Consider the following 16,353-nt stretch of genomic DNA (forward strand, 5'->3'; position numbering starts at 1 on the left):
ACACAGAGAACCAACACTCCAGCGATTTTATCAAAAGGATGGTTGAAGATGTTCTCAATGACTTTGACATATCCAAGCAACAATTACTGGCAATAGTAACCGACAATGCTTCCAACATGACTCTGGCAGTTAAGAAATTGGCTGAAGACTGTATTGTTGATGAAAATGAAGATGATGTTGAAGTAGAGGACATCCCAACTTTGGATGAAATAAGTACGTTGGCTTTTGCGTACCATTCAGAGTTTAAAAACATGTCGCATATGCGATGTGCTGCCCATACATTGCAGTTTGCAATCCGTGATGGGTTAAAAGTGAGACATGTTGCTTCACTGATCAGCAAAATTCGCCAGGTTGTGATAGCTGCAAGAACTCCATAAATTGATGCAATTTTGAAGAGAAAGACCAATAAAGGGGCTATTAATGACCAAGCTACAAGGTGGGGTAGTACATACCTTATGCTTGAACGCCCTTTTGAACTGAAACCTGTCTTGGTAGACATTGCACATCCAAATGTATCACAGTCTGATGGTCAATGGAACGAAGTAAAACAGCTGGAAGAGTTGCTTCGCCATCCTTTCGTCACAACCAAAAAACTGCAGGCTTCCGATTTGACACCAGGGTAATTTTTCAAAGAATGGAAAAAACTATTTTTCCAGTTTTCTCAAATTGGTGGCAATTTGGCTGATGCCATAAGAACATCCATGGAGCGTCGTGAACAGGCGTTTTTCCCCAATGATGTGCTGCTGCAGCAGTATATGTTGACCTGATGTACAGGTTAATATTAAATGATGAGCAACATTCAAAAGGGAAAGCTACTTTACTCGAAATTGCGCTGTCTATGAAGGATCATGAAGAAATGAGATTAGGTAAAGATCTGTCACAAGGTGGAAATCAAATCAACATGGGAGAATCAGCAAACTTCTCACCCACCTCAGAAGATGAGGACTTTGAAAAAATTATAGATCGGCAGGCAAAACGTCGCATAATTGCAGCAGAAGCTACAGATGGAAGTGCACTTCAAAGGTATAAAATGGACTTTACCAATGCATTATCCAATATGGAAAATATTGATAGGTCCTCAAAAGTTGCTGTCATGGATGCAATTTCCATGTACCCAGATATTCTGCAAAAAGTGGCGTACTCAGTTACAGCTTTGCCACCAACACAAGTGAGTGTGGAGAAACTTTTCTCCGCATTGCGCATCATTCGCTCTGATTTAAGATGCTCGATGTAAGAAGACTTGACAGAGGCAATATTATTTCTTCGTACGAATGGTTTTTGAGCTTCTTTGTGCAGAAATAAATGTTTTGTGTTGTTTTGTTTGTGATTATTTTGAAACGCTAGATAGGCCCTATTCCTAATTGAACGTTCATCCTTAAAACTCAGTTTTAACGTAATGGAGCCGGAGCTGGAGCTGGAGCCGGAGCAGTGGTATTAATGAGCTCCGGAGCTGGAGCTGGAGCTAATTTATAATAAAAGAGGGCTCCGGAGCTGGAGCCGGAGCAATTTAACATTTATGCCTGCTCCAAAGCCCTGATCATGACTGTAAATAAGTTCGCTTGAAAGAGTGAGGAACTAGCGCACGTAATGGAAAGGAGTTATGAGAAAAACTAGGTAGAAACAGGGACCTAGGCGTTATTTGGTGGTTGAAAAATAAGTACATTCTCTAACAGAAGCGCTGGTAATCGGGTTCACCATGTGAATGGAGTGATACTTTTCGATATGCATTTTGGACAAAATTTCTAAACGTGACTTTGGTGATACTTTGGCACGCGAATATTACAGTACTAGTGATTTTAGTCTTTTTTTAAAGCGTTGTTAAGTGAGCTGCAGATCACCATTTGTCCGACTCAACGTAAACAAAAAAATAACCATACAAAGGGTTGTGTCTAGACACCTCGAGACCACCCGTAGATCCGCCACTGGTTATAAGGCATGTTGAGGGCGTGACTGAGCAGAAAAACTTACGTAAATAGTTTTGTGCCAGGCTAATGTCCTATCCATCCTATCATTACCATAAAGTTTAAGTCTGGCAGAAAAAATTGCGTTGTAGAAGTTACAAACATTTTATGCTCACTCTTGTTTATCAAAAAACAATCTAGTTTGTTTCCACTAAATCAGCTTATTTGCTAAAAATGAGGCAGTTAAGTATGGTAACTGTCTTATCTTAGCATTCGTTACCGTAGAATTGCCTATAATTAAAATTCCAGCTTGGCGAGTAGTTGGTGCAGTGATTGTGAGGGATGTTAGTAATCTTGGTCTGGGTTTAGAGCAAGGCTTTTCAACCTTTTTTTCTCTCGTGCACCTTTCAATAGTGATGCATTGATTTCATGCAACCTGGGGATTGAAATAACTTAATAACCACATCAAAGCATTTGTATTTTACCTGTTTTTTAAACAAACACTAAAAATATTAACTCTGCATGTTAAAAAGAAATTTTTGAATTTTTGTATAAGAGCAACCGTAAAGCAGCAGCGAAAATAATTTCACAACTAATATTTATCATAAATAGTTGCAATTTGCGACTTAGTAATTAAAATCAACTTTGTCTCTATCTAAACTAAAATTGGCATTACCTTAGCCCTTTAATAAGCTACCAGGCGTACCAGCAGTGAACTTTTGGGTATATTAAGTGAGACTCGTGTTTATGACATCGCTATTGCTTTGTTGCGTTTCAATGTTTAATGGTTTAACAATACTGGCTACGTCTTTTTTTTTTGAGGAGTTAGATTTTTAAAAGTTCGATTTCTTTGTTTATCACTTTAGTTAAAAGAAAGGCGATTGTTATAAATACTTTAATTGGGATCGGCAAATATTAATTATTAATTTTCATCGTGCTCTGTCTAGTAGAAACCAAACTGGATGGTACGTATGTAAAAATGAACTATGGGTAATGGGACAAAATTTGCCCACCACACATGAGATACCCATGTCAGGTTGGTACGCTAGAAAATGTCTACAAAATTAAATTTATTTTGGATTCATTGTAGGATGCAAGTTTGTTATTGCAGATAACTAAACTTAGCCGCAACAGGCATTGTTGTTACACAGAAAGTACACACAAATAATGAAAGAAAAGACTAAGGATATATGGTGATTAACGCCTCTCAGCAAATAACAATATGATTTGGGCTACAAAGGGATAAGACTGCATCCGATTCAATGAAACACTCATCTGCGTCAAACTATCTAAAATTGATAATAATACGCCTTGGATACCAAATTTGTGCTTACTCAATGGAATCCAATACAAACATGCACTGTTAGTCGTGGCATAAGACACAGTCAACTCGTATTTATTTAACGAAAACTAGCGTTACTAGTACATATTCATATTCTGCTTAGAAGCACTACTACAATTATAAGTTTTATTTGAAAACCATCTAATTTTTTTACCAATAACTAGGTTGTGTGAAAAACTAACATTGGAGTCATTCCATGTATAGTCAAACAATTTTTTTGTTTAATTTTGTAACCACTAGTAATAGATTTTTATGGTTTTGGATATAAGCTGTAGTGCTTCAAAAAATTTGAAATTTAAAATTTTTTTTTTAAATATCTCAAGCCTTTTTCGAGTTATTGCGTTTTGAAATTTCCACCACTTGAGGGATATTAGGTTGGTGAGCACTGGTCATGCATAGTGATTTTCTTCAACATGTCATTTTTACCATTTTGAGGTCAAGGAATTCATTTAAGCAGATAAAAAGAGAAAGTTGATGACGCAACTACAAAAATAGCAATTATGTCTGAAACAAATTTTTTTGTAGTATGGTTAAAGTATTTCCTATATCTAAAAATTGTGAACTTGTTTTTTGACCTTAAACAGAAAACAGAGTTTGAACAACTGCACTATTTGTGATACTGTCGCACTTGGACCTAATTGATCCAGTGGGGCTAAAGACAGAGACACTTCATAAAACTAGAAATTTGATTTCGTATGCAAGTCAAAAGTAGAAATTGATCCAAGACATACATGTATAATCTCAACTCCCTGCACATAAGCAATGCTTCGCAGGCAAATTCTTGTATTGTTGTTACTCCCAGGTGATTTAATTGCTAGTTATAGAATATTTACAGACTTATGGTTGTCATAATACATTTATGTGGATATTTTGACTGAAATGCAAAAAACGTTTTGATTAAACGCGATAGAAGGCATTAACATTAATTTCTTAACTGTTGCAAAAAGGTAAGTTTTGTCAATTTTCTATAAGAGAAATGCAAATTTAAGGCATAGGACCTTTATAATGGAGATTGGGCAGATTTTTGAAAAGTTGAGTTGCGCACATATGCAGTCCTAAAAACCTTAATAGAGAACACATATGCCCATTAGCACATACATTCGTGATTGCATTGAAACCTTCTGCAGAAATGCTGTAAGACCTTCCAGGAACTTTACAGAGAATTTCCTGGAATGAAACTCAGCACATATCATCCATTAAGAGCCAAAAAAATGTATGTGAAGGGCCTGGTGGATGAAATGCAGTTGTGCATTCAGCTGAGCACTGTCTACTTCTACTATCAATCCCACCCACCACTTTCCATCATACTTGCAAGCTATATAATCATTCACAGCAACTTGCATGTTATCCCTGCTGTAGTGTGAAAAGTAATGGAATGACCGTGTTCCTGGTATGGTGTTTCCTAACAAAAACCTGGATGCCATCTCGAGTCTATGTTTTTGTAAATCATTTGAATACACGAATTCAAATGCATTTCCACTTATTTAAGAAGATCAGTGTCAAAAAAATGATTGTGTTGTTGTGATCTGATCAGATACAGGTCTTTGTAGACTTGCTGTTTTTGCCAAACATATAACAGTACCTCCAGTTCCGTCACAAGGTGACTTACCATGACTGGTTGCAAAAAATCTTGTTTTGTGATATGAAACAGGCCTAATGCTGAGCAGCATATCAATCGTAATATGTTAATCATAACTTTGAGCTTCATAGAGATACTTGTGATTACAGCACTTCTGAATAAAATATCGTACTTTATTAAGGCCTACTGGACCGAGGCTAACCAAAACTTACTAAAACGGGTTGGTGTGTAAACCATTGTAATAGAAAATCTGAGTAAAAACTATAGCTCACCATGTAGTGATTTCAAATTAGCACTATATTTGGTTTAAGCTCAAAATTAATATAATTTCAGGATTGACATTGCTGTTTGTGTTAACGGCCAAATTTGTGACTTCCTATCATGTTGCTATATGGCTTAACGTTGCCCGTCTAAAAACTTCTACGCTAGGCTTACTGCATAAAGAAATACTGTTCCTTGGTTCGATTCGCTTAAACGCATTTACTCAACCACATTTAAATGAATCAAAGAATTGAGACTTCAAGTTCGTATGGCCTTTTTCTTTTTGGGAAACTGGAGACCGTTCAGTGTTGTAAGAAATTCGGATGCCTTATTGAAACTTCATGTATATTTGCTTACGGTTGTTTTTGTTGGTTATTTTGTGATGATTTGTGAAGATTGAATCATAACAATTTCTTTGCATAACCTTTTGGGTAAATATGAAGAAATGCTATTTGTAAAGTGTTTCCAAGAAACAGTACACATTTGACACAATTGCTCTCCTGATAGTTACGAGGAGAGGACTTGGCTACCAAAAATTAGATGGTCAGGCTCAAAGAAAATAATTATGAAATAAAATACAAATAAAATACGCAATGTTTTGCCTAATCTTTCTATGAAAGCAGTTTGTCTGATGCTAGCTAAGCTTATCATTATCCTTGTGAATGACTCACATTCCAGTTAATCACACTTTGTCATTTATATACTGCATGTTGTACATTTAGTTATCATTTATATCTATGGACCTTGCACTAAACAAACGTAAAAAGCTATGAAAACTAACGTTTTAATGATCAGGTTTTCAATGCTTTAAACAACTTAAACCCATGGAAAAAGACAGAAATGCAGTCTTCTCATAAATATTTTTTTTGTTAAAATGTTTGCATGTCTGTTTGAATATTTGTATCATTGTACCTGCTCTGTTACTAATTGGCCTATTGATTTGTTTAGAGAAGGGGACAAAATGGCTCCATCAGTTGAAAAAAAGATGGCAGAACTGGAAATGGGATTGCTCCATCTTCAGCAAAATATTGATATTCCAGAAATATCTTTGGTTGTACATCCTTCTGTTGCAGCTGTTGTCAAATCGTGCTCAAAAGAAGGAAGGAAACCAAGCGTTCAAGACTTTGGGAATAAAGTTGAGGATTCCACCTTTTTAAATATACTTCAAAATGGAGTTAATCGGTGGATCAGAGAGATACAGAAAGTAAATTTCACTACTAATGTTTTGCAATTTTGATAAAATTTAACCTACACTAGTTATTATTAATAATAAATTATATCTACACTTTAAAAGTACGTCTCAATAGATGTGCCACAAAGGTCAGTATTAGGTCCATTGTTATTTTTGTGACACACTATTATTTAATTCATATTCAAATATTACAGTATTAGAAAAACAAATGCCAATTGAGGTTGAGAAGGTAAATAGTTGATTGTAAACAGATAAACTTTCTTTAAATTGCAGTAGAACTTCTTTTATGTCAACAACATTTTAGAATTATTCCAAATGGCAAAAAAACAAACTTGGTTGTAATTGGCAAGAAAATAGAAAGGTTTTCCAAAATTAAATATTTAGGTATACTTCTAGATCAGTGATTCCCAAACTGTGTGCCGCCACAGATTCTCAGGTGTGCCGCGAATTTTTTTGGGATTTTGGAAAAGAACTGTATAAATAATTAAAATAAAGCATGCAGACAAGCATATGCGACTTAAAAGCTTTCTAACTGCTTCAATAGCTGATAAATAAGCACATGTTACGATGAAACAAATTATCGCATTGCCGATAGAGTAGGGTAATTGTCACGTCATAATTGGGCTGCTACGTTAGAATTAAATGAGCTCTGCGGACCACTCGTTATACCTGCAAGGGTATAAAGCTAGGCTTACCATACGTCCCGTTTTAGCCGGGACAGTTCCGGTTTTTAAGTCTTTGTACCGGTCAGTCAACCAAAAAGTCCCGCTTTGGCATTTAGTCAGCCAGCATTGCCCTACACTACACGAATATTAGCATGCTGTGATTAGTTTGTTTAGCCAACTTGCTGAAGAGTGATGCCTGCTGCATGTTCTTGTTTCCTTGTGTTATATATGAAAGTAATTGTTACGTCACTGTAGCGGGTAATTGGTCCAGTAGTGAGTTGATTGTTAGCGCACTCCCTAGTTCAGTAATAGTAGTCTAGTAGGAGAATATAAAGAAGAATATATAAATATAAGAATAAAGATAAAGAAGTAAATATAAAGAAGAATACGTTCAGTACGGGTTTATTGCTTCAGGACCCGAAGATAATCAACAACCTATCTGCATTATCTGCAATACAGCCTTATCTAATGAGTCGCTTGTTCCCAGTAAGCTTAGCAGACATTTGAAGAAAAAATCATCCAACATTGCAGGATAAACCAAAAGAATATTTTGCGAACCTGAAGTCCCAAACAAACAAGCAGTCAAAGATCATGAATAGCTACGTCAAGCTGCCGGAAAAAGGATTGATTGCAAGTGACAAAGTGGCTCACTTGTTGGCGAAACATAAAAAAGCACACACAGATGCAGAATAATTGGACCAGCATTAGTCATTGTTGTTGAAGAAATGCTTGGTACTGCTGCCGCTGAAAAAGTTAGAGGAGTTCCGTTGTCAGATAACACAATTTCACGAAGGATAGCCTACAAGAGCTATCCTCAGATTTAAAGGATCAAGTTCGCGAACACTTTGTTGCTACAGACAACGAGCTGTCTGTACTATGGTCTTTACAAGTTGACGAATCTACTGACAGAACTGGGAAATCTCATCTGCTGGCTTTTATTCGCTTCATTAACAATGAAACATTGGTAAATGAATGTTTGTTTTGCAAAGAATTGAAGGGCACAACCAAAGGAGAAGACATATTTAAATTGGTAGATGAAAATATCTTGCTTTCTGAGTTGAAGTGGAGTAACTGCGTGAGCGTTTGCACTGATGGTTGTCCTTCAATGCGAGGGAAAAATAAAGGATTTGTGGCATACGTGCTTCATAAAAATCCGAACGTGATAGTTGTACATTGCATGATCCATAGAGAAGCTCTTGTAGCTAAATCTTTGCTTGCAGATTTAAAAGAAGTTATGGATCAAGTAAGCCATGTGGTAAACTACATTTATTCTCGGCCGCTACAAAATCGACTCTTTTCTCAGCTTTGTAAAGCCATGGATTCAGAGTACGAGTGCCTGCTGCATCACACAGAGGTACGATGGCTTTCTAAAGGAAAGGTGTTAAAGCGCATGGTGCATTTGAAAACTCAAGTTATTTCGTTCATGGAAGCTCAAAGAAAAGACTTTGCATTTTCTCTTTTAGATGAAAGTTGGTGGGTGAAAGTTCTGTTTCTTTCTGACTTGTTTGATAAACTGAACAGTTTGAATTCTAGTCTCCAAGGTCCATCTGAAAATATTATTACAGCAACATCAAAACTACGATCATTAGACGAAAAGTTGACGTTGTGGAAAACCAAGGTCTCGAAGAAAGTCTTTGATTCGTTTCCCGCTCTTAATGAATCAACTCATAAACAAGAAATTATTCCGCAAATCCTGAGCACATTGTCTGGAATTCAGCTTGCACTGCAACATTACTTCCCAGAATTTGCTGTTAACAACTTTAGATGGGTAGTTAATCCATTTGGAAGTAATGAATCAAGCAATCTTTCTGCAGAAGAAGAAGAACAGCTCATTGATTTACGAAACGACCCGTTTTTTCAAACGCTGTTTCCACAAAAGAACTTGGATGAGTTTTGGCTGTCTGCTTCCAAATCCTATTCCATGATCGGTGCAAAAGCAATCAAAATTATTTTGCCATTTGCATCTTCATGGCTATGTGAACATGGCTTTTCTGCTTTGACTGAAATTAAATGCTGTAAACGAGAGAGGCTGCTTGGCATTGACGACGAAATGCGGGTATGTTTGTCAACAATGCAACCTCGTTTCAGTCGTATATGTTCGTATAAACAAGCACATCCATCGCATTAAAACGTGAAAATAAAATTTTTTAAAGCAACTTTTCTTCTCTTGTAAGTGTGCCGCGAGCGTTTTATAATTTTTCTACTGTGCCACAAGCTGAAAAAGTTTGGGAACCACTGTTCTAGATGAACAGTTTAAGTGGCAAATTGATGATGAAGAACTTTGCAAAAAGCTGTCAAAAACCTGTAGTGTTGTATATGAAATTTGACAATATACAAATAAAATATAATAATCATGTTATACTATGGTTATGTACTATATAGTTTATAGTATCTTACAATCTGTTATAATAGCCTGGGTATCTGCACCAGATAGTATTTTAAAACCTCTAGATATGTTAAAACTAATTACCTTTACTAACAAATATTCCAAATTAAATACTCTTTATGGTCAAAATGTCCCAAATATATCCCAAATCTATCAGTTACAGACAGTTAATTTCATGCATTACTACTATACCAATTCTCTTCCCCATATATTCGACAATTATTTTTGTAATATATATTCCTACATAAATTAGCAGATCATCACACGGCAACCTATTTTTGCCCCAAAACAAAACAGAAAAAGGAAAAAAGAGCTTAATAGCTAGAAGTACAAATTTTTGGAATAATTATATAAATTATCAAATAAATTGAAAAAATTAAATCACTCAAATTCTCTAGAGCTCTCTGTTATTAACTACATTAGTGAAAAACGCACTCTATACCAGTAGGTGATGTAATTTAACGACATTATTATTTTTAGGTAACTAAATTGGATAGAGATCCTTCTTCTGGTACAGCACTTCAAGAAATTAGTTTTTGGTTGAATTTGGAAAGAGCTTTGCTACGTATTCAGGAGATGCGTGAATCATCTGAAATAACATTATCTTTGGAAATCCTGAAACATGGAAAGCGTTTTCATGCTACAGTTAGCTTTGACACAGACACAGGTATATGTAAAACTGTTGTGTCAGTGATGTGCATGTATTTTAAATGCACATGTACTTTCATTTCTATTGTAGGTTAAGTTTTGATATTTTATTGTAGAAGGCTCTACATTACCTCTCAAGAGGTTTGCTATAAACGTGTGAATACCAGCTTTATTATATTGTCTAATTGTTTTTGAAGTCAGAGGTCTCCAGTATTTTTGGGTGGAGGGTCACATACCATACCATAGCAGTGAGGGGTGGTGGGCCACAGGCATGGTAGCTGGTTTGTGACGCTGATTTAGTGAAAATCAGTTGTGAAATTAGCAGGAACATGACCTTAACATGGACAGTAAATGACTATAATCCATTTATAAATTTAACTTTCAGGTCTCAAGCAAGCGCTTGATAAAGTGAATGACTATAATCCATTAATGAAAGATTTTCCATTGAATGAATTGCTCTCTGCTACAGAAATTGGTAAAATTCGTCAGGTAGGTGCATAACTGCATAAAATATTATAATGAAAGTTATTGAAAAAGTATTTTTAAATTATTCAAATATTCATAATAGAATGCTTTTGAATCACAATACATTCTCTTGTCACATAACAATGTCTTGTCATCCAAAGAGTAGTTAATAATAGTAATAACTAGTTAGAACAGAAAATAGGATAAAATAAAGGTATTTATATTGATGTGCGCTCAAGTTGTAAGAAAACTGTTCTAATGTGGCAGTGCCCTTGGATAAAGGCACTAACGATGTGTTCGATTGTTCCTATTCATCGGTCTTTGTGAACAGTTTCACATGGCGAGACCATAGGAATACCATAGGCTCTTGTGGTGATAAATCATCACCAAGTTTAATAAATATATATGAGACTTTCTACCTATCAAAGTATAAATATTCTGATATTGTACCGAACTGTGGAGGTTGGGTTGGTTGCCGGTTTGTTAAGGTTGAAGTAAATTTTTGGGGATGACTGCCACATTGGGGTTGCTTTGGAGCAGACATTGCTTTGTAAAGTCTGTAGTATGTGCCTAAAACATGACCTACCCTAATAGACAGTGTGGATTATGCAGTGCATCTGGCTGATTTTTCCAAACTTGGTTTAACCAGAGTTTTTCACGAGCTTCATCCATCTAATCCTTCACATGTCAGTGTACAAAAACATCACTAGAAAACCAGAAGGCATAGTTTTCGTTTAAAGATTACCATTTACTTAGTTTTGTCACATCAGCCATGCAACTTAGGATAACTGTAACCTAGTTTTCTTATGACCTGACATCTTTACAAAGATTGCTTTAGCCCCACAACTCTCCACAGCTTTGGTAGAAAGTACGTCGAACCAAACAGGTGTTTCATCCATATTTCAAATTTAAGTCGCCATATAGTTCTGTTCATTATACTGACAAATAATGAAGCGATGGAAGTTTGCAATTTTTTCAACTGGCTTTTCTGGAAACGATTGAGCAACTTTTGTTTTTTGTCATAACACCAAGGCCTTTTCCATAAAACAGCTATACCAACTTGAAGTTGCCTTGATGTCTTTGCTTTTTGCAAGATGTTTTTTCACCCATGGCAGCGTATAAACCTGCTTTGCTGTTCTGGTAACAATATATCCTGAATACAATACTACGCTTGCTGTTAGCAATAAAAGTATGGCAAAGATTGTGTCAATCATGGCAGCCAGAGTGCCAAGATTAATTTTTGTATTTTACGTTCAAACTGTACTAAGCAACAAGGCTTATTGTTTTGTCGGTTCTCAAGGATCCATTACTCAACAAGATTTTTTAGAGCCGACCATTGTGGTAGCCCAAACCTTTGAGCAGATTTCGATTTGGGCTTCGCTCTAAGCGTACGCTGTTTTGTAATCCATGTGTGAACTTGCTTCGGATCAACTCCTAACTTTTTAGATGTTGCTAAGTTAATAATTTTTCTGGCAAACTCTATAACTTAAAACTAGGGTCAAATTTTCTTGACAAAACACTAAGTAACAGACTATAATGAAAGCCTGTTAGGGTAAGTGAAATTTGTTTAAGGTTTCAGTAACTCAGTAATTTCAGCAGTCCCAATAAAGTGCCTGTATATTCATTACCAAGTTAGGAAGTTTGGTTAACTCAAACTAATTGAATGGTAAGTAGATCAGTATCTAATTAATAACTTTTACTACATAATAACTGAAACAGCAAACTACTGAATTTTTAACTGTAACACTAATTCTCAAACTTAATAACCAAGGCATAGCAGAAAAAGGCAATTTGAATTGAGAGTGATATATATTTTATTGTTACAAAGGGTAATGGAATGGCATTTGCTTTGTTATGTATCCTAGTATCAATATTGAGCAAATCTTGCTCCTTATGGTATGGTGGAGTTAGTTTGAAATATTTGTAACAGTTTGATAAGACTTTTTTGAAAGTGTGCCAGTTATGATCAGTTACATAGGTTTGCCCTGGCCATTGATTTTGAAAAAAGCTAAATTTTGGAATGATATTCCTTTTAGCACATATTAGCATTGTTATGCGTTTAGCAAAAGTCTTCCAAAACAATTGTTTTGAAATACACATACGTATCTTACATATATACACTAACATTAAACTCTGAAACTTTTTTGAAGGCTTTGATTGTCATATTTTCCCACTTGAGAAAAATAAGGAATTGTCAGCATTATCCAATACAACGAGCTCTTAGTCTTATTGAAGCCATATCTCGAGATTTAATGGGCCAACTGTTTAAGGTAAGCAAATTTGAAGCTGTTAGAATGAATTAAGTAACTGTAAGTTAAATCGCAGGTTGTAAAATTATTTTTGTTTGTGATGTTTTGTATTTATTCTTCGTTTTGAGATTGATATCTATAGTATATACATTATGAACTTTGACAGAAATATATTTTTGAAGGTTCTCAGTACAAGAAGATTGATGTATATTTCATATGAAGAGTTTGAAAATGTAATGGTTTCGGCGTTTGAAGTTTTCACAACATGGGACGATGAGTATGAAAAACTGCAGGTATATGCCAATTACACAGTATTATAGGAAAGAGAGTGATTGAAATGCTGTATTTTTTTTAATGAATATTCTTGCTCATTATTTCAATGAACCCAATTTTCCCAATGTCCATGCAATGGAAACTTTAATTAATTAACAAGATACTAATTGTTGTTTGTTGGTATTTTTTCCTCCAATGTCCGAATCAAATAGTTACAATGATTATTCAAAAGTGGCATCACATGAGAAGTGCTCTATATCTGTTCTTTGCGATCTCTTCAAAATCCACGAGCACTTTATCTACGCCTGCCATGAACGTAACATTGATCCAGACTTTATTTCAATGTGAGAATTCCACTGTAGATCGGGTCATTCTTATAATTGAAGTTATTCAGAATTGCTTCAACGCTACAGAAAAATATTCGCGTTCTATTTTTAAACTCTACTGCCGCTTACAACACAGTTTGCCACCATTACCTATTGGGTTTCACGGTAAAGAAACTACAATTTTTTCCTCATGTTCATTTGGCAAAGAAGCCATCCCACCTGCCTTTGCCAATAAGGAAGCTTGGCTACTAAAATCAACACATTCCTTTGTTCCAGCTATATTGCTACTATTTGTACACATTGACAGCTCAGGCATCAGTGTGTGCATGTTCTGATAGACAAAATAACACAGTGGCTGCTTGATTTTTTTGTGAAATTTAATCTTGCTAGTCCAAAAAAAAAACCTGCAAGCTTAACGACGACGGTGGATATGACCATAAGAGTAGAAAGTTTTTGCATTAATATTTAGTTACTGATTAATGTATGCATCAGCCTTTTATGTAGAGAATTTCCACAAGTTTCTGGCATTGGGCAAAATTAGTCCAACTGTTTTTTTTCTATTTTCTTCTAGTTATTTTGTTATATTCATGGATAGATGTACTGCTTTCTAGGATTCTATCCCAACTGAAAATTCATGAGAGGAATATGTTTCCTTAGTTATGAGATGTAATTTAAAAAGTAGGTCTCCAGACATCTGAAACATTCAGCACAAGTAAAGCAAATACTTCAAGATGAAAATATGAGACATTTTCAGAAATATTTCAAAAACAATTGTTTTAGCCACGGGCTGGTGAATCCCTAACGCTTTTTGTCTCCTAATTTTGGTGCAATTGAAAAATGTTGACAATTATTGCTTAATACCAGTGTTTTTCTCTTGTTTGCAATAAACTTGGCTAACCAAAAATTTGGTGGCTGCTGTATGCTGGATGGGATTTGTATGAAATGTTTTATCTGCTACACTTTGCAGTAGAATATTTCTGATTTTGTCTGTGCATTGAACTTGATTTTTCAATTGTTTAATAATCATATTAATACATACACATTTATTTTGTCATTTGCAACATATCCACACAATGCCATTGGTCAGGCTTGTATGGTGTGCTTTGGCAAAAACTTATAGGAAAAAGAAAATGAAAATTTTAATGAATATTGAAACCGTGTTGAAACATAGAATAATAGTTTCTTATTGAGTTAATAAATAATAATTGAAAGTCTACATCTAGAGTTTCTATAAAATGAGATAAAATGTCTATCAATACTAGGGGTATGGTGTAATCCTACCTGTGACAAAACCAGTTTAATGCTATTCTAGAAGCATTAATGAATCTCAGTTGCATGGCATTATACAGGGATGCTCAATGTGTCGATTACAAAATTAGGCCTACTAGCTATGACTCGATTGCAAACTAATACAAATTTGTTTTTGAAATTTACCAATTATCATATTTTTATGTTTTACCTGCTCGTAAGCCTTTCCACTAATTCTTAAACCTATGTAAAGTCTGAATCATTAATATTTTATGGGTGAAGTATTTCATATAGAGGCAGCAGGCTTCCTTCATAGCAAATCTACAACTGGACAGCTGTTGAACATCATCCAATGTATCGAAGACAGACTCAACCAGAAATGCATCAATGGAATCGTATTTGTGAACTTGACAGCAGCATACGCCACTGTAAATATCATCCATTGCTGACTAAGATGTAACTTATCACAGAAGACCCATTGCTTACCCAGTTTATGAATGTTCCACTCAAAAGCCTCCAGTTTTTTGTGGATTTCGAAGAAAATAGAAGTCGTGTTCACTTACAACGGAATGGCTTACCACAAGGGAGCATCCTTGCACCCCTCCTCTATAACATCCATACCAATGACCAGCCAAGAGAAGAAGAGAGCACCAAACGATTTGTACTCTCGAACAGCTCCAATGGTATTATGATGCCAACAACCTGAAGGCTAATCCTACTAGGACTCAGGTCTGTGTTTTCCATGTCACAAACTACCAAGCAAGTCACGCTCTTAAAATACAGTTGGACGAACAATCTCTGCAACATTGTCTATTCCCATTGTCTATCTTTTGGTGATACTGGGCAGCAGCCTGACCATAGGCAAAGTGTTAACTTATAAAAGCATCTTGTGGACTTTGACTCACTTACTGTGGGGGCTACACCACAAGTGCTGCGAACCATTGCACTTGCTTTTCCTTATTCAGCTTCAAAATGTGCCTGTCTGTTGTGGGGAAGATCTGCACACACTAAAATATTGGCTTCTGTAATAAATTATAGTTGTCGTTTGGTTTGGATGCCTCAGCCTAACCAACACCAGCAACCACCACCTTGCCGATATTGCCCCTCGAGATATTTAAAGGGAAGCTGGAAGCAGAAGGAAACACCTGAGACAATCTCTTGACTCTCACTATTTTTACTGTGTGGCTATAATCAAGAAAGAGTTTCCTCCAGTGCACTTAACCACTGGAGAAACATGCCAAATCGTGGAGGTTTCAAGCTAAGCAGGAAAGACTTGAATCCCCTTCTCCAATACCGGAACTGCTCATCAAACCAGAAGAGTGCCTCCCTGTTGGAGACAAACCAAAATGGAAGACTTGGAGTTTGACTAAACCTCTTATGACAAGGTGTTGCCTGAACCAAGTGTGGACCAATGAGGACATAATGAAATACCATTTAACACGCCCTATATTGAAAGAATCGTGTTCCACAGCCGACATGGCCGAATTCAACGAATGAGCGAGAAAGTATGTCATCAAATGGGAAAACTCAGTCTAGAAAACGCAATTGTACAAGCCTGTTGAATCAGCAATCTTCATTTCGATAGTCAGTGTTTATTACGCCAGCAAAAAGTCAGATTCAAACTGCTTTTCTCACTTAAACCATGTTATCACTAAATTGTTAGATTTAGTATTAACTGTGTAACTACGTAGTGTTAGCAATCTTAAATGTTAAGTGTATGCTTTAAAATAGAGAAAGGCGTAAGGCAGGGATGTGTTCTTTCACCCATTATATTCAATCTATATAGCAATTTTGGCAGGCACTGAGGAATTACAAAGT

The 16,353-nt window shown here is 35.7% G+C and overlaps 1 protein-coding gene across 1 annotated transcript in view; it reads left to right on the forward strand.

Moving 5' to 3' along the window:
* LOC143445123 (cytoplasmic dynein 1 heavy chain 1-like) overlaps positions 1-16,353 on the forward strand; it is a 160,868-nt gene that overhangs the window by 8,886 nt on the left and 135,629 nt on the right. Inside the window, exons 4-8 of the mRNA XM_076944003.1 lie at positions 6,032-6,287; positions 9,807-9,993; positions 10,360-10,463; positions 12,590-12,709; positions 12,871-12,981. Of these exons, the coding sequence (XP_076800118.1) occupies positions 6,032-6,287; positions 9,807-9,993; positions 10,360-10,463; positions 12,590-12,709; positions 12,871-12,981 (778 nt within the window). The remainder of the gene's footprint in view (positions 1-6,031; positions 6,288-9,806; positions 9,994-10,359; positions 10,464-12,589; positions 12,710-12,870; positions 12,982-16,353) is intronic.

This window comes from Clavelina lepadiformis, chromosome 2 (genome assembly GCF_947623445.1).
Source record: "Clavelina lepadiformis chromosome 2, kaClaLepa1.1, whole genome shotgun sequence".
Taxonomy (NCBI): domain Eukaryota; kingdom Metazoa; phylum Chordata; class Ascidiacea; order Aplousobranchia; family Clavelinidae; genus Clavelina; species Clavelina lepadiformis.